General features: G+C 44.9%; 1 protein-coding gene across 1 annotated transcript in view; it reads right to left on the bottom strand.

Moving 5' to 3' along the window:
* Positions 1-2846: 2846 nt before the first annotated feature.
* The window catches only part of blmh (bleomycin hydrolase), a 34323-nt gene continuing 17181 nt past the window's right edge, over positions 2847-19988 (bottom strand). Inside the window, exons 7-12 of the mRNA XM_083637438.1 lie at positions 17327-17482; positions 17001-17159; positions 16818-16885; positions 15145-15262; positions 12767-12833; positions 2847-3160 (exon numbers count right to left, since the gene is read on the bottom strand). Coding sequence (XP_083493564.1) covers positions 3012-3160; positions 12767-12833; positions 15145-15262; positions 16818-16885; positions 17001-17159; positions 17327-17482 — 717 coding nt within the window. The 3' untranslated portion in view covers positions 2847-3011. The remainder of the gene's footprint in view (positions 3161-12766; positions 12834-15144; positions 15263-16817; positions 16886-17000; positions 17160-17326; positions 17483-19988) is intronic.

The following is a 19988-nucleotide window of genomic DNA, read 5'->3' as shown; positions in this document are numbered from 1 at the left end:
TCATTTCCTTCCCTCCTTATATTATGAAATAAAACAGGACATTTGCCAGCTAAGCTCTATTGATTGATTACTAAGCACTCCTGCCTCGAAATCTCACACCAATAAAAGAAAATACCATTCCTCTGAGAAAGGAATTCTAAGGAAACTGTTGGGCGTGTTATCAATCAACCTACCAATCTGTCATCAGTCAAATCCCAGAGCACCATCCACTTTAGCTATTGGACCAATCTGTCATCAGTCAAATCCCAGAGCACCATCCACTTTAGCTATTGGTTTGCCAATTTTTCCAAATTTCAATTCCACATTTTACAGTATGTCCCATCGCTCTCTGGGTCCCTCCTCACTGCTGTGGCAAATGTGCTATTCTCTTTAAATCTAGGAGCTGGCGACAGTTCCTCTGGAGGTGTCAGGAGACTGAGCCAACAACCTTTATCCTTCTTTGTATGTTAGATAGAGCACTGCAACCATTTGACAAACTATGGAAATTGGGGGGGGGGGGTACAAGAAGGGAGAGGGAGGAAGAGGAAGGCAGGCTGTAGCTGAAGGGAGAGTTAAGGGAAGAAGAGGAAGGCAGGCTGTAGCTGAAGGGAGAGTTAAGGGAAGAAGAGGAAGGCAGGCTGCAGCTGAAGGGAGAGTTAAGGGAGGAAGAGGAAGGCAGGCTGCAGCTGAAGAGACAAAGAAAATTGATAAAAATGGGTGGAAAGGGAAAATCCAATCCAAATATAGGCTTATCCAAATGTGTCTCCCTTTCATATCCGTCTGTGAGAGATATTTGGCTGGGGTATACAGAGAGCTATACAGCCTATAGCTCGACCATAGAATCATCACTCTGTATGGGACATAATGCTTGTACCCTGGCACGCACCGATCGACACCAGGAGTCCATGTCCACTCCCAGTCCTACTCATAGGCTGTTCACATTACAGGCAAATCTGATTTGCTGCTAAAGTCATTAATCATCATTATCTTGATTGGTTTCGCAAATCTGATTTGGGAGTGTGTCTACTCTGCACTGCCACAAATCTGATTTGGGCAAGTGTTCAAGTCAGATCTGTGTGTCCAAACCTCATTATGTGGCTTGGGACAAGTGACACAAATCAGACTTGGAGCATCCAGACCAATCTGGATAGAATCATTAATAGGTCATTAAAGTTCACAAATCAGATTTGGCCTCCTAGTCTGAACATGGCCTTAGGGGACATTGACACCAAAAGCGTTTTTTTTTCAGTCAGAACGCTATGAAAATCATATTAAGAGCGTTTCCATTGTGCACAAAACAGCACACGGAGCATTTTTTTTCTGCTCCGTTTTGTTTTCACCTGTAGTCACGTGCAGTAGGCCTACGGATCAGAACACAACGACCACAAGGACGGTAGCCAGCTAGTTTTGTCTGTTTGATGTTGTTCACTCACTGTCAACATGAAAGCCAGATTATTGCCAATTCTGGCAGCAGCGGAGGTTGAAAATCCCTCGGGAGGAGAAAAGCTAGGAGTGGAAATGACGAGCAGCGCGCTTTTGGTCTGAATGTCCCCTTAGTCTCCGTCGTGGGGCTGACGTCCGCTTCTGTACCTGATTGTCGTGGCATTGAACTGGGCCTTCTCGGTGTGAATGACTGGGATGCATAAAAAAAATGTCAAATGTGGCTTTCACTAGTGTGCAGTGTAGATATAGCCTTCACTGGCATTGCGTATGACATCACTGCTGATGTCATAACATCTCAGCTCTGATGTCATATTGCCATCTGGTTGGTTACGACCTCATCGGGTCAGAAACGTCACATGATGTCATAGGTCCCATTGTGACATCACTCTCAATAGGTCCAGGGATAGCTTCCAGGGAGCTGGCTGGAGCCAGAGGCCCAGAATATGCCCCTGGGGGTGGCCATCCAGTCCCGAATCAGCATTGGTGCAGAAACCTTTCTAACAAGTCTCACTTCTTTCTCTCTGCTCCTCTAAACACTTGTTGGCTGTGTGGAACATCGTATGTTTTCATACAGAACTGTCAATGACTTCTGTATGCATTGAAAAGAACTCAACAGATTGAAGCTATTTGAATGCACAGTACAACAGCTCATCATGGATTGGATTGCAGTTAAGAAAGCCAAGGGGGGTCAAAGTACTTTGAATTGCACCGTCACCCCCTATTAAAACATGAGGTTTGAACTCCTTTCCTTACTGCTTTTAGGGTTAGCCTGTCGTGAGGTGATACAAACAAGACATCTATGAAAACAGACGTGTGCACCCATGCCCATACGTACACATGCCCACTTACTGTCTGGCGGACCCTGGGCTGCCAGCAGCCAGAGGAAGGGATGGGGAGATGGTGTGTTATTGGAGATTCTGGAGTGTTATTCTAAGTGTAAATCACATCACACTGCCGTTCTGCTGGCGCCCAAGAGGAGAAACTGGTGAAAGAGTTGGGGGGCACAAAACAAGGACATGAACTCTAAGCAAACCTGACAAAAAGCTGAGCGCCGCACAGGAGAGCAGCTGCACTGATAAGCCTTTTATTTGTTCAGTATACAACTCACGTCTACAGCTCAGAGTCTAAGTTTGAGTGTTTACTCGCTTGCCTGTTTGTGTTGCTGCCTTTTAAATTCAACTGCCCACTTTGATTGGCCTCGTCCTCACAACACAAAAAGTGTCTTTGTTATGCAATAAAGTTAACTCACCTTTTAAATTAATTGGGCCCAGGTTCAGATTCAGTGACAAATGTCCATTTTATGGCACTATAAAATGTTGATGAAAGCAAGAATACACACAAATAAAGCAACTCTGCAGAAAAAAGTGCGAGAGTAGAAGCTCCAACCATGGCAAGAAATAAACAGAGACAAGAGATAAAGGTAGTCCAGTAAAAAAGAAAACAAAAACTTTATTATTTTATCTAGAAGAACAGGCTGTTTGGAAGGGGGGCGGGGGGGTATTGTTGGAGAGGTAAAAACCAACCACGGAATATGGCGGAGTCAAATAGACCAGGGGGTGCTTCTGGTTCTGAGACCTGGGATCCTGCAGTTATGCCAGCGCTCCCATTGGGTCCCAGGCGGGCAGTACCACGGGCTCCTGCTGCATCACGTCCAGGACGTCTTCGGAGAGGTACTTCTTGTCTACCACCACCTCGTACACGTACTCAGAGAACCAGTCGTCGGTCATGATCAGGTAGCCTGAAGAGATGGACAGGGGAGACGACAAACCAACAGTCAAGAGTACAGTATAGAGACCTAAATCACTGCATTGCCCACCGTGTGAGCATGCTCGCGCAGGACACAGGAACCTAAAGAAAATGGCACAATTTGGAAACCAATCAAATTCGGAGCTGTGGGACCACAGGGTCTGGTGCTTTTAGCACTTTTTGACCTGAGTGAGCTTAAGGTAGCATGAGAGATATATATATATATATATATATATATATATATATATATATATATATATATATATATATATATATATATATATATATATATATATATATATATCCCTCATGCTACCTCCATGCGGGAAAGATGTTTTGGAGTGACAGCTTTGCAAATCAAGCGTGAATTACCGGTAGGTATAAATTGAATCCAGGCACAATCAGCAGAAACGGAAATGGGACCTTCCCAAATGACTGAGTACAGCCTGTATTATACAACAGTATATAGAACAGATGAAAATGACTCCGGATGAGTTCACTGAAGCTGCTTCAGGCAATAGTGTGTAATCAGGCCCATTACAAATCCAACAATGATCAGGCTAATATTCCGGCTTGATGATGGCTGCCAGAAGTCGGTCTACTGAGCACTACAACAAATCTATATTTCATCTCTGGGTACAGTATTAGAATCTGCTATTTTTAAAAGATGACGATGACTTAAGTTAATAAATTAGTTTGATAAAGAAAAAACACAGATACTTTGAATCAATTGTTTTGGACATACTGCACATCATATTCTTAATATGATGAATAAACTTGTCGGACTAAATACACATGGTCATGTACACTCACTGAGCACTTTATTAGGAACACCTGTACACTTTCATATTCATGCAATTATCCATTCAGCCAATCATGTGGCAGCAGTGCAATGCATATGACCATGCAGATACAGGTCAGCAGCTTCAGGTCATGTTCACGTCAAACATCAGAAAGGGGGGGGGGGATGTGATCTCAGTGACTTTGACTGTGGCATGGCTTTTGGTGCCAGACGGGCTGCTTTGAATATTTCTGAAACTGCTGATCTCCTGGGTTCTTCACGCACAACAGTCTCTAGAGTTTACACACAGAATGGTGGAAAAACAAAAAAAACATCCAGTGAACGGCGGTTCTGCAGATGGAAACGTCTTGATGATGACAGAGGTCAGATGAGAATGACCAGACTGGTTGGAGCTGACAGAAAGTAACTCAGATACTGCGGTGAGCAGAAAACCATCTCAGAATGCCACACATTGAACCTTGAGGCGGATGCCACTGGTAGCCGGTTTACATTGAGCTAAAACAGTTAAACTTGATACTAGTAGTGCTCGGTGAGTGTATGTCTCGCACTCTGACCTACAGACGGTTTTCACAGAATTGTGTTGCTAGGAACCTAGGTTATGTCCCGTCAGTTATTGTACCAGCAAACACTGCTACAGCAAGTGAGCTGTGGGCAATTTAAAATGTTTATGTTGTCGAGTTAAAACGGTCTATAAGGAAAAGTTTCCCCATCTCAAATGGTGGGATTTTTTTATTTTATTTTTTGCCCCGCAAAAAGGAGTATGGTGGAGTATTACGTTTCTCCATTGAGACACAAGGATGCAGAAAAAAGGACAAATTCGGGGCATGACACCATCTCAGGGCATAAAACACACAATTTAAAATCACATCATCTCACTCATTAAAACCATCACCATACACACTCTTTCACCGAAGAGGGAGGAGTAGTGAGTGCTGCGAATAACATTTTAACCAAAAAATGGTCAAACACAATTTGTGTATGTACGCACACGCCTCCATTCCTGCAAAGCACTCTTTATCAGTGCTCTGGGCACTGAAGGCCATTGTTTCAGCAGACGGAGGGGAAGAAGGGCCGCCGCCCCTGGTGGTTCACACTACAGTGTAACCCCACCCTACAGCACGCATTCAACACGTCTGCCATCACCTCTGCACGCACACCCTGATAAGACTAACGGCGGGTTCACACACACGCCTAGAGCGACGCTTTAAGCAACGCTTTAAGCTACGCCTAGGCATATAGGCATTGCTTCATGCATGCTAGGCGCCTATTTGCGTTCACACAGGACGCCACACTGACGGCCGGTTCACACACACGCCTACGCCTATGCCTATGCCTACGCATATAGGCATTGCTTCATGCACGCCTGGCGCCTATTTTCGTTCACACAGGACGCCACGCTCTGCGCTACGCTGAACACATGAGCAGCGGTTTTTTTACACTTTTCAGATCTGATTTATAGCATGGGTGAGTCCTCTTTTTTATTGTAATGTGCAAGTGAGGATGTCTGTCTATTTCTTGGCCCGCTGTAATTGTTATTTTCCCTCGGGTAATCATGTGACTATGAGTCATCAACACCATGAGTGATACATGCATTGAGACAGGGGGGGTATATATACATCTGACAGAAAAGACGTTAATAGAGGAACACATGAAGGACAGCTCTCCTACTATGCACTCGTTAACTCGCGCTCCACCCTCCCTTTTGGGCAAACTCGGTAGAAAATATGGCCCAAGTCCATCAGAAACAACAGCCAGCTTGACAGTTCAGCGCGCCTAGACGCTGAAAAATAGAACAGACGCCTAAACGATAAATGCAGCGCAGCGTAGGCACAGCGCGAGCGTGGCTTCAGCACAGCGTGGCAGCGGTATGTGTGAACGCTCTCGTCTGTTAACAAGGACGCCTAAATTTTAGGCGTTGCTTAGGCGTTGCTTAAAGCGTCGCTCTAGGCGTGTGTGTGAACGTGGCGTAAACAGTGGGAGGACCCAGCACATACAATGTCTGGTTCTCAGTGTGTGTGTGTGCGTGCGTGCGTGCGTGCGTGTGTCTTAGACTTTATACAAATATGGACGTAGCCTCCGTGACATCACCCATAGAGACACTGCATGAAATAGGCCACGCCCATCACAGGGGAAATCGCTCCCATGGACCAGCGTCATTTTCCTTGAATTAAACATAGCTAAAAGCTGTTGTGTGGTGGGCTGCGCAGACAACAAATGTAAAAAATCACCAATTAAAGTTATTTTGTACTCCTGAGCAAAACAAGGAAGCCATTGAGAATTGGCGAGAAGAAAAATGTGGATCTAGCTGTCAAGGAAGTAAGTTGGAGTGTTCATCTTCGGTATATACAATCTTTGTGTGCAACACGCACCGTGCACGTGACATAGAGCGCCACGATTGGAGGGGGGGTTTCTGTTTTCCCCCGTCTTGGGCGTGGTTTCTGAATGACGACGCGTTACGCAGTGTCTCTATTGGTTTCTGGACTCCCAATTTGAAGCCTTGTGTTTCGCATTGTGACCGTCGCCATCTTGATTTTCTTGGAGCCAGTAGTGACTATTAATAGATAAGATGTTTTCATGGAATTGTGTTGCTAGGGAACAGTTTGGAACCCAGGTCATGTCCTGTCAGTTATTGTACTAGCAAACACTGCAACAGGAAGTAAGCTGGGGGCAATTTAGAATGTTTATGCTGTCGAATTGTAACAAGCCGTAGTCTGCTTTACTCTAAAGTGGACTATAATTGACTAAATGAACACCATACGTACAGCATTGAAGAAGACTTGAAACTAGCAATTAAGATCATAAACTCATTACTCTGGTAATAAATCAAATTAAGTGGGGCATTTTCCCCTTGACTTCTGGACAATCTGACTTCGGTAAAATTAGCTATTGTGACCCCCCTGCTCCTATTGGCTGCTAGTTTTGCTTGCCTGTGGGTTAACTGTGTGTTGCAGGTGGCTAGTAGGCAGAGTTGGGTTGTAGGTGTTTCCCAGTGGCCTATATACAGTGTAACAGCATGCACCATCTATACAACGTGAGACTCCTAGGAGATGGACTGACCTAGGAGACCACTGACCTTACAGACTACCACACCTCACAACCTTTTGATTATTCTTACTTGCCTTTGTGTTAACTATTTAGTAATTGTAACAATAAATGATTTACATTACTTTCACTCTCGGCATCTCTCCCGTTATTTGCCATGCTTTTCAAGCCGGTCATGACACTATTGTACCAGGCTCTAAATGTTTATTTGTGCTGTAAATTCAAGCATTCTAACATTGGGGTAAATGGGGAACGACTCCCGTTTGGAGCCAGCCTCAAGTGGCCATTTGAGAAACTGCAGTTTTTGGTACTTCTGTGTTGGCCTCATTTGTCAGAAGCAAAGGTTGGGGCATTGGTGTGTGAGTGTGTGTCACTGTGGCTAAATCTGGGGTTGACCTTAAACATAAGAAATAGGTGTTATCGGCACCCAATCTCTCTTTTTTTTGTGAGGGTGTGGGTCGCTTGCTGAATTAATGAATCAAAATGAAAGGGGTGTGTGTGTGTGTGTGTGTGTGTGTGTGTGTGTGTGTGTGTGTGTGTGTGTGTGTGTGTATGTGTGTGTGTGTGTGTGTGTTTGAAGTACAAAGACCAAAAGCTCTGTAGGAACAACACAGCTCAAATCTAATAATGTATTGACGAATATGGAAAGATGAAAGAGAACTGGGGGAGGGATGGAAGCCTTCCGTTTGTTTTGCCTCCGTTTGTGTAACAAACTTAGCCACCAGATCTTACAGCAAATAGAGAGGCAAAGTGACCGCCTACTTCCTGCTTCAGCACTGTACCAGAGATTTTCGTCCGCCATTTATTTTCCCATAGATGCTTATAAAAAAAGTTTTTACTTGATGAAGTAAAACTATTTTTATAAGCATTTTACTAAATGTCTATGGGAAAATAAATGGCGGACGAAAATCTCTGGTACAGTGCTGAAGCAGGAAGTAGGCGGTCACTTTGCCTCTCTATACACCCTCTTCTTTTTCCCCCTCTCTTTCTCTCCCCTCCCTCGGTCTCTGCTTTCCCCTTCTCTCGTGTCCAGTGTTGTTTAGACCAGAGCATCCCTCCCGCTGACAGGTTGACTTATCGATGACGTCACGACGACCGCAGGAACGTGCTGCAGCTCAAAACAATGTATCGGCTAGGGCGTGTCTGTGTCTGTGTGTGTGTCTGTGTGTGTGTGCGTGTTCTTCCAAGAACGCAACTGTTAGATGGCGTGTTGCCTGGTTCTCTGTGTGGCGTATTGTGTGTCTGTGTGCGCTCACATGTTCTTACGGGAACCCGCGTGTTGGGTGGCATGGTGGGTGTTTGTATGTGTGAGCGAGTGTCATTATTTGTCTTCAGGGATAGGCTGAGTCTGACTGTCCTCTGTTAGAACAGAGGGGAGTCAGTGAGAAGGAGAGTGTGGAGCAGCCATCTTGCTTTTCAACTTCACAGGCGATCATCCATCATTGTGGAGCTTTGACAGAGTCGTGAAACAAGCGAGCCAAGTGTAGAATATGAAAGGAGAAGTGAGACACAGCGAGTTTAACTGTACGTTGTTGTTTTTTGCTCGAGTTGAAAAATTTCAACTGGAGCGAAAGGCGATGAGGCGAAAATTCACGTCACTCGCATTGACTTTGTATGTAATCTTGTAGCACGAATTTGCAAAAATTGCCCCGGTGTGAACTCACAGTAACAAGGGTTTAACCATATTATCACCGGCCTACATTTTTTATTGTAGCCTAAAATTTACAGAATTTATTGACATCGATATAAAGACATTACAAATGATAGCATAGCTGCATGAGGACACAGCAGCATATGAAAGGAGAATTTAAACGAGCTTAAAGGGACAGAGGCATACTTAAAATAAAATAAAAAACTAATAAAGTTGTTCTCAATGCTGTGTACAGTCACTACCAAGCATTTCCTTCAATATGATCAACATTTGACTCTATACTCAAATCATGTTAGTAGAAAAAATAACGTGTCTCTCTCTCTCTCTCATGTCAAAAATCTCATAAAAGATATAGCTCAAACAGAATTCATGCCAAGTGTTAAGGAGGCCACCTCAAGGCTCGTAAATGTCCCCTCACAGTGAAAGGAGATTCATCAGAACCCACAGCTCACTATTTGTTTAACGCGGTGTAAAAGTCTGAGCTGTGCAGTGAGCGGCGCCATAACAGCGGCTGTGCTGGCTCTCGCAGACGCAGGGACTGAAAGTTAAAACTCTCACGAGAGATTCCTCTGGGGTAAGAAACGGATTTTGAGAGGCTTGAGGGGAGAAGTTAAGTCTTACAAACACACTTCTCCATTTCTTATGCCTCTGTGTTGTCTTTACATGATCATCTGTCCATCTCCTTGCCTCTCTCTTTCTTCTTTTTGGGTTATTTTTCTTCTACCAGTATCACTTTTGTATTTCTCTCTTCTCTCTCCATCTCGCTCTCTTCAGTCCCCTGACCGCTGTCTGTCTCTCTTTCCTCCCCTCTCCCTGTGTCTCTCAAAAACAAACAAAGCCCCCGGATCCCCAAGTCAAGTCCGCTCCTCCAACTTTTTGTTTTCAATAACTTTATTAATTTGGCCGTAGACGGATTTGAGGCCCTGGCCTTCCCCATCTGCCGGTGTTTATGGAATAAGATACGCATGAAACTTTTGATTTGGCTGAGGGGTTTTCACTTTGTTTTCCCAACAGTCACTTGACTGTGCGGGTTCTACAAAACACTGTGAGCGTCTGTGTGCATGTTGCAAGAGAATGCATGGCTGGCCTGATAATTCTCTCCTATAATCTGCAGTGGAATGCCAAGTTCAGAGATGGAGAGAGATGTAGAAAGAATGAGAGAAAGATGGAGAGATAGACACAGCATGAGAGAGAGATGGAGAGGTGAAGTGTATGGCATGAAGAGGTGGGGAGGAGGCCAGCAGAGGGGTCAGAGGAAGAGGAGCAACAGAGATGAAAGGGTATTAGCGGGGTAACAAGAGAACAGTGACGTCTGGGACAGAGGTGTATGGGGGTACCTGCTGTGTGCTGGAGCCTGTTGCATAAACAGAGACCAAGCTTGAACTAGGGCTGGGCGATATGGACCAAAAATCATATGTATTTGTACTGTAGGCTGAATGGTGATACATACACAACATATATATCTGTATTTCCTACAAAGTGGACTAAATGTTCAGCAAGTCAAAGCCAAATGTGAGATGTCACAAGAACCTTTATTAGAGCAAGACTGTGATCAAAATAAAATGCAAAAACAGGGTTTACTTCCCCGTTTTAAAATATTCAGCTGCTAGGCCTGGGCGATATGGACATAAAATATCACAATATATTTGACCATATACCAATCGATAATACTGTAGATCAATATTGCGACAATAATGTAGGGAGGACTATTGGTGCTTTATCAAAATATTTATACAATATGTATGCGTTGTGTTGTGGTGGGACTATGTTCTGTGCAGCGTCAACATGTAAAGAGCTGAATGATGTACTATGCAAAGAATTACAAACTGTGTCTGATTGGGTAGAGCAAAACAAATTGGTTCTGAACTTAAGTAAAACAAAGTGCATGGTAATTGGTTCCAGTAGAAGGCTTGCAAGAGACTCGTGCTTAAATCTATCTATGGGGGGAACCCCAATTGAACAAGTGAGGAAAATGAAGCTGCTTGGCATCATAATTGACAATCACTTGGCATGGTCTGACCATATTGATCATACAGCAGTAAAAATGGGGCAGGGTATTGCCATGACTAGAAAATGCTCACACTATGTTACATCGTCAATAAGGAATCAGGTGACACAGGCACTCGTCCTCTCTCACTTAGGGTACTGTATGGCTGTGTGGTCCAGCGCTGCACAAAAACACATTAAGAAACTCCAGCTCGCACAAAACAGAGCTGCAAGATTAGCTCTTCAGTGTTCTTTCAGAACCAATGTCAGAGAGATGCACCATCGGTTGTCATGGTTGACTGTTGAGGCAAAAATAATATCTAGTCTTGCTATGTTTACTCGAAATGCTATTGTCGATGGAAAACCAGAGTTTTTTTTTTAGAGCAAATGGTACAAACAGGTCTAAGGCATACTCATCATACTAGTCAGGTCAGTGTATGCTCTTACGACCTTCCAAAGCCTAGAACAAATCAACTCAAAAATGCAGTCATTTATAGAGCAACCAGTCTTTGGAATTCATTACCCACTCATATGAAACACATCAAAGGTAAATATCCATTTAAAAGATCTCTGAAACAGAAGCTATTGCATGAATTTACACAACAGGAATGATACTCGCACGATCAGCCATGCTTGTTGTGCCTCAATTCAATAATGTGTATTGATAACCTGCTTTAATGTAATGTGTATTACTATTTTTAAAACTTTTATGATGCTTGTATGTGTATTGTAAATGTCATGTTTTTATGTATTTGTATTTGTATGTAAATGTATTGTAATGTATATTTTATGTGGACCCCAGGAAGACTAGCAACCACTGTTGTGGAAGCTAATGGGGATCCGAATAAAGAAGTAAAGAAGAAGAAGTGGGTGTGTGTGTCTCATAAATAATCATCAGTAATGTGGATATAATGACTAAGTGGGTAAAGGCAAATAATACAGCTAGAGAGTCTGGTAAGTTCAGAAAATGACATCACTTTAATGCAGCCTTCTAAACCAGGAAAAGACAACACTTATGCGATATCACGACATAACGATATCCAAAATCTAAGATGATATCCAGTCTCATATCACAATATAATATCGATATATTGACCAACCCTAGCTTGAACTTAGTAAGACTCACTATCCACCTTATTTTTGTGAGGCTCCCGCTGTAAAATAATTCTGGGAGCAATATCCGGTCTAGAACGTGAGCAGCTGTGTTTACGCTGGCTTGACGCTCCCTGGATAGTACTCTGCACTGCAGCCCATGACTGCAGCGCGTGCCTCCTCGCATCGCATTTCCTTGTCGAACTCTGACGTTACAAGTTTGCTCGTCACAAAATAACACTCATTTTGGCAATGTAGCCTAATGATGTTATCTATCACATCCGCTAACATGTTGCTCGTTGAACAAGTCGGCATTTATCAGCTCAGCTGCACCGTTTACAGACGGGTACATCAGATGGGCTGTGTTGTGTCAAGCTAGACGTAACGGGGGAAGAGGACAGCAGAAGGAAGTAGCACCCGTGGTGCATCATGGCCGCCAAAAATAAGGTGGATAGGCATCTACATTTCCCCCCGTTTAATCAAAATTACTTACTGGTAGCTAACCCAAGACTGGTTTAGAATAGATTGCGAGTTCCATTCTGAATTTGAGGTAACAATAAATCAATAAAAGTAAGTAACACTCCGTATTCTGACTGCTAACAAAGCTCTCTGACTGGAAAATGCATCAATGTGTTGTTTCCATTGAAAATAGCAAGAGAAAAAAAGAAACCGAAAAACAGAAGTTCCCGGTAGATACAAAGCCTTGTTTTGTGCAATTAAGTCTTACATGACAGTGGTCTAAGCAGAGAATTATAGATGCGTCTATAACGGAGTTTACAGTATGCAACTGGTCCGTGGAGGCGCGCGCGCGTTGTGTGTACTGTCATGTAAGAGGAGGCAGCGAATTATAAATTCAACACGGGTGGAATCTCTCAGCCTAATCCTTAATTCAATAGACATAAACAGGAAGAGGACAGATTATTGCGGGACACGACGGTGTCACACGATACATTTTACAGATTGAATCCTGAAAAAAGAAGAGATCATATATTAGTGGTGTAAAAATGTGTGTCTCTGAGGTTTACCTTTATTTCCACGGTCGTCTCCCCAGGAGTTTTCCACCCTCCACTTCTCGAAACCTTCTTTCCCCTCCTGAGAGAGACAGAGAGAGAGAGACAGTGATGGAGGGATAAGAAGAAGAAAGAAAAATGTAAAGAGAGCAGAGAAAGTGTCCTGACAGCTGGGCTCACTTACAAGGGGGGAAATTGACAGTACTTTGAAAAAACTGCAGCCAATTAAGGCGGAGTAAACAGTCACACAGTGAGGCTTTGATGCAACAAACCCTGGGAAACTCTGAATGTGTGTGTCTGTCTGCGAGAGCATGTTGGCGTGCGTTTACTGGACACAGGCGTGCTAATCTAGAAGTGTGTATGCGTGCATGAACTGTATATGTGTGCGTACCTTATCCGTGATGGCGGTGAGGATCATGAACTGTATGTGTGTGTGCACCTTGTCCGTGACGGCGGTGAGGATCATGAACTATATGTGTGTGTGTACCTCATCCGTGACGGTGGTGACTATCTTGGACTGTATATGTGTGTGCACCTTGTCCGTGACGGTGGTGAGGATCATGAACTGTATATGTGTGTGTACCTCGTCCGTGACGGCGGTGAGGATCATGAACTGTATATGTGTGTGCACCTTGTCCGTGACGGCGGTGAGGATCATCAACTGTATATGTGTGTGTACCTCGTCCGTGACGGCGGTGAGGATCATGAACTGTATATGTACCTTGTCTGTGACGGCGGTGAGGATCATGAACTGTATATGTGTGTGCACCTTGTCCGTGACGGCGGTGAGGATCATGAACTGTATATGTGTGCGTACCTTGTCCGTGACGGCGGTGAGGATCATGAACTGTATATGTGTGCGTACCTTGTCCGTGACGGCGGTGAGGATCATGAACTGTATATGTGTGCGTACCTTGTCCGTGACGGCGGTGAGGATCATGAACTGTATATGTGTGCGTACCTCGTCCGTGACGGCGGTGAGGATCATGAACTGTATATGTGTGTGCACCTTGTCCGTGACGGCGGTGAGGATCATCAACTGTATATGTGTGTGTACCTCGTCCGTGACGGCGGTGAGGATCATGAACTGTATATGTACCTTGTCTGTGACGGCGGTGAGGATCATGAACTGTATATGTGTGTGCACCTTGTCCGTGACGGCGGTGAGGATCATGAACTGTATATGTGTGCGTACCTTGTCCGTGACGGCGGTGAGGATCATGAACTGTATATGTGTGCGTACCTTGTCCGTGACGGCGGTGAGGATCATGAACTGTATATGTGTGCGTACCTTGTCCGTGACGGCGGTGAGGATCATGAACTGTATATGTGTGCGTACCTTGTCCGTGACGGCGGTGAGGATCATGAACTGTATATGTGTGCGTACCTTGTCCGTGACGGCGGTGAGGATCATGAACTGTATATGTGTGTGTGCACCTTGTCCGTGACGGCGGTGAGGATCATGGACTGTATATGTGTGCGTACCTTGTCCGTGACGGCGGTGAGGATCATGAACTGTATATGTGTGCGTACCTTGTCCGTGACGGCGGTGAGGATCATGAACTGTATATGTGTGTGCACCTTGTCCGTGACGGCGGTGAGGATCATCAACTGTATATGTGTGTGTACCTCGTCCGTGACGGCGGTGAGGATCATGAACTGTATATGTACCTTGTCTGTGACGGCGGTGAGGATCATGAACTGTATATGTGTGTGCACCTTGTCCGTGACGGCGGTGAGGATCATGAACTGTATATGTGTGCGTACCTTGTCCGTGACGGCGGTGAGGATCATGAACTGTATATGTGTGCGTACCTTGTCCGTGACGGCGGTGAGGATCATGAACTGTATATGTGTGCGTACCTTGTCCGTGACGGCGGTGAGGATCATGAACTGTATATGTGTGCGTACCTTGTCCGTGACGGCGGTGAGGATCATGAACTGTATATGTGTGCGTACCTTGTCCGTGACGGCGGTGAGGATCATGAACTGTATATGTGTGTGTGCACCTTGTCCGTGACGGCGGTGAGGATCATGGACTGTATATGTGTGCGTACCTTGTCCGTGACGGCGGTGAGGATCATGAACTGTATATGTGTGCGTACCTTGTCCGTGACGGCGGTGAGGATCATGAACTGTATATGTGTGTGCACCTTGTCCGTGACGGCGGTGAGGATCATGAACTGTATATGTGTGCGTACCTTGTCCGTGACGGCGGTGAGGATCATGAACTGTATATGTGTGCGTACCTTGTCCGTGACGGCGGTGAGGATCATGGACTGTATATGTGTGCGTACCTTGTCCGTGACGGCGATGAGGATCATGAACTGTATATGTGTGTGCACCTTGTCCGTGACGGCGGTGAGGATCATGAACTGTATATGTGTGCGTACCTTGTCCGTGACAGCGGCGAGGATCATGGCGTGGGTCATGAGAGAGTCTCCGTATATCAGCCTCTCTGCCTTCGAAAGGTTCTTGACCGAAACTCCAAACACTAGCTCATGGTTGAACCTGCGCACAACCACACACACACAGAATAAAAATAAAAACACATTACATTGACTCCTGAAAAAATAAGTTATCAAACTCTGCACTTTATTTATCTGCCCAACCATTTATAGAGGAAAGGTAAAGAACACTGTACTGTGTAATTATAATTTAGCAGGTGGTCATCCTGATTAAAAATCCCAAGTTTCCAACCATCCTACAACATGGCCCAAATGTCTTTCAGCTGGAAAAGCGGTCAGGCAGAACCGTCTGAAGGCTGAACTGCTTGGGCAAAAGATGAGCTCACCTCATTACGTCAGCTTTGAGCAGAACCGTGGGAACTGAGATGAAGGAGGTCCATTAAGACTCAACGTCATACATACCAATTATAATCTTCACATAATTGGCACGAGAACAGGGTCTGTCTGAGAGATGAGCTTCGACAGAAATTGTACAAGACATTTGGCAGCACATCAGTTTGGGTCAGTGGGCCAGTTTAGGCATGGCGCCAGCGACTCAGACTGGATGCTGTGGCGCTTGAACTTTTCCCCTGGGGAGCAAGCAACACTTGATGAAGATAGCCGAGATCTGGTCTCGTCATGTGATGCCTGTTTTACCCACGCATGCATGCGGAGCAAACAGCTTGGGAGGCAACAGCACCAAATAGAGCTGGGCCAACTGACTGGAAGATTTAGATACCGTAGTCACTCCTCATTTTAGATGGCTGTTCAGCCTGCTGGCGGCCTTCTCTGATGTTCCACTCTAATGTTGTGAAGCACAGCATGTGAACTGTTTGGATAACAATGTGTTGCATTTCATTCCATCTGTTCTACTTTTTCTTCTTCAACCACCTCTTTGTGCAGGACCTCACTCTATTCAGATTTCCCTTATTTCTATTCAAACGGAATTGTGATTTTGTAGATGTTTGCCCATCCATCCCACCCGGTTACTTTTTCCATTCACCTGGCAGCTGTCTCACACGAGAAGGTGCTCTTTGGCAGATGATATATATTAGCCAGGAGGATATGAAAAAGCAAGTTAATTAATGGGATTATTAGGTCAATTTAAAGGATTTTGGTGTCTGCAAAAGTAAGTGACAGCACTTCCACCGTTTTTGTAGAATGAGCCAAGATCGTTTTCTCAGCTACAGTGGTAAACAAACCATTATGATGTCACAGTGAAGTTGACATCTGAACTTTGGATATAAAATGTCATCACTTAATTGTATCTATTACGACATTTGTGCACAATTTTGTCGTAATTAACACATGGCCAAAAAAGTATTTTGTGAGGACACTTGACTTTGACCACTAAATTGTACCGGTAATCAGTTCATCCTTGAGTCCAAGTGGACATTTGTGCCAGATGTAATGAAATGACATAAAAAAACTAGCTAGTTTTTAAATCATGTTCTGGATTTAGAACTTGCCAATGCAATAAAGAAATTTTAATTATGTTCACTCGCTGAGTGCCTTGGTTTCTCATATCCTCCTGGCAGAATATTATGATTATTTGCATACAAAGTAAAACATTAAAACCTTATCTGATGATGGGGATTGTGTGTGTGAACTGTACTCACACATTCATATCATTGATGCCCAGCTTGCCGTGGAAATGTTTCCCGACGTCACAGCCGAACCACACAGCCTAAGAGGGAGAAAAATAGTATGTAGCTTCAGAACAAGTAGCTCTTGACATTATTTAAACATGCTGGAACGCTCATGTCCACATACACATTTACCCCAATTACCCCCCAACCTACCTCTCCCTCCTTGATGGAGTCAGCCGCAGCCTTTTTGAGCAGATGGATGGGCTGGTTGTTGTACAGTGTGCTGCGGCCTGCGACCATGTTCCCCAGGAACTCAACACTGTACAGCTTTCCATAGGGGTTCTGGGGTCGAGGGTCATTCACAAGGCATATCTGAGGATATAGAGTTATAATACTAGATCAGACACTGTACAACTTTCATAGGGAATCTGAGGCCGAGCCTCTACATAGCAGTGACTAACAGCAAGTCTGTTATCGACATGGCATTTCTATGCATGCATGGTGTGTATATATGTCTGTGGGTATATGGGGCCACATACCTTGTCCTGGATGTCGTAGAGGGGTTTGACATGCTTGCTGTAGAACTCCTGTGGGGTGAGGGGTCCCATGCGATTGAAGTTCTTGTCCTTGTCTCTGTACTCCCAGGAGATGGTCTCCGGAGGACTGCCCAGACACACACTGGCCACCCGGAACACCTGCACACAGAACACACAGTTTACACATACAAACATTACCTTTTTTGGACAACCTAACATCCATCCACATGTGCTGTGGCAGAGGGTGAATAATAATTAGATACAAAATAAAACTTTGTTTGCCGTTTGCAACTAATGAACGTGACCCTGAGCATAGTTTACTCCCGTGAGGATTAAGAACACTCTTTTCGCTCTTTTCTGACCTCGATAATTGCCAGTTGTGTTTACATGCGTGTTTATTTACATAAGAAAAAACTGTGGTGAGACACGTTTAGCTGTCATTTCTGCCTGCGCTGCTTCTGTCTCTCTCTGCTCTTGCATGCAAAACACACATACACACACGAACAAACAAACACACACGAACAAACAAACAAAACAAGGCTGTTTTTCAATTCTAAATTGTGACCTACTTTATGAACATGAACTAGTTCATGTTAATCTGTGTGAGCTGAACTTTGAGCTAGCACTTGTGAAGTGTAAACTTGCACAACACTGCCCATTGTAGTGGAACTCAAAATTACTAATGTAAACAAACCTTTCCAAGAGAAAAAATCTATGTAAAACTTAATAGCAATTGCATAACTTATCAGAACTTACGTATCATAAACTCAATCCAATAAATCACAACATAAACAAAGCTATCATTGGACCAACTTCAGATGTTGTCGTCACTGGTCGGATGACGATCTTCTGCATGTTTTTTTTTTTTTTGTGGCGGGTGATGTACGGAGGAACCCCCTGGGGGGTACGGGGAGAACATGCAAACTCCACACAGAAAGGCCCTTTCGACGAGATAGCCCACCTGGGCAGTGGGCACTGAGGATATGGGGGGGTCACAACTCCAGCGCCACAGCGTCCCAGGTGAGAATCGAACCCAGGACCTTCGAGCTGTGAGGCGACAGCGCTTACCACTGCACCACCGTACCCCGTACCCCCCAGACTATGGCTCTAATCAGAAGATACATGTATGTGACCTTCAATGACATCGCTTCACCTCTACTGTACTATATGACATCACTTCGCCTCTACTGAAGTGATGTCATAGAAAGCTCTCTACAGTAGAGGTGAAGCGATGTCATAGAAGGCTCTCTATGACATCGCTTCACCTCTACTCTACAATTGAAGGAAGAGAGTTCTAGTACTACTACTCGCTTGCCTGGTGGGAGTTTGTCTGGGGAAGTTTGCAAATCCAATTTTCCACTCATATTCTTAGATGTCCTTTGGCCTCATCCCTCCAGCCTAATGTCTGTCCCTGCCTCCACTCATCCATCACTGCCTGGGCCTTTCTACTCCGGTCCAACGTTCCCTGCAGTTTTTCCTCAAACATCTCGACAGTGCATCCCTCCTCCTCATCTATTCATATCCCTCCGTTTCCCCATTTGCACCCCACACCCTTCTCCCCTCCCTCCTGCCCGCCCGCCCGCCATGTGTGCCTTCCTGTGGTGCTGAAGTTCAGACCGAGTTCCTGTGGGCTAAACCGGCTTGTTTGGACTGGGTCTACTCTGAACCGGGCCCTACTAACCTCCGATACAGCTATCTCAGGAATGTACCCCTCGCTTTTCACCTCTCCTATCTTCTCCTCTCCTCGCCCAGAACTCAACGGTATAGAACTGCAGTTACTTTTCCTATCAAACACAATTAAGAAGGGCTGAGAAACTGAGAGGACATCAGCAAAGTCCACTGTTAGTGGTAGATAACAGGAGTGTGGCTAGACGGTTTTTATTTATTTATATCGTTTATTTGATAGGGACAATGCAAGTTAACATAGTAATCCATTGGTTTGAGAAAAGGTACTGTAGATGCACACATAAGGTAGTCCTACAGTAGTACAGTGGGCACTAACTGTACTACAGGAGTGTTGTTCCTACTATGTGTGGACGGCGACACGTCACACACACACTCAAACACTTTAATTGACTTTCTACTGAAATTCAACTCCTGGCTAATATCGTCATATAATCACAATACGACTCCACTGAAAGAGGATGAATGAAAACATTGAATTATTGCCCAGCCCTACGCTGATGCACGCTCACCCGTACATGCAGTCACACACACCCGCATGAAATGAAGGCATCTGAACAAACCTCTCATCGCCCCCAAAATCACCTTCCTCAGTCTGAATCCAAACATTTGATTTAGACTGCCCTGTGGGCAAGACCCCGTGCCAAGGTGGCCATCCTCCCCTCATCTGGTCTGTGTTTGCCCAGATGCCCTCGGCACACCGACAACCCACCTCTCTTAGCCCTTGACCCCCCCACCCTTGCTCTTCATTCCTGCTCTTTGTCTCTCTCTCCTCTCTCTGCTGCCTTTGAACGGCCACCGTCTTCTCCACCTCTCCCTCTTCTCTTTCCAGACGCCCTGAGTCTTAGACATGATGAGTATAGCCCTTAACGCCAGTCCACCCCTGCGGCCACTCCTCCCTCTGCAGGTTAAATAAACTCATGTCAGGGCAAGGCTGGGCTGACAAGAGCTGGTCAGGGAGCACCGGCCGCAGTGACGTCAG

The sequence above is a fragment of the Poromitra crassiceps genome, assembly GCF_964638095.1.
Source record: "Poromitra crassiceps genome assembly, chromosome: 5".
Lineage (NCBI taxonomy): Eukaryota > Metazoa > Chordata > Actinopteri > Beryciformes > Melamphaidae > Poromitra > Poromitra crassiceps.
Note: the sequence above shows the minus strand (reverse complement) of the source record. Positions and strands in the feature narration are given on the sequence as shown.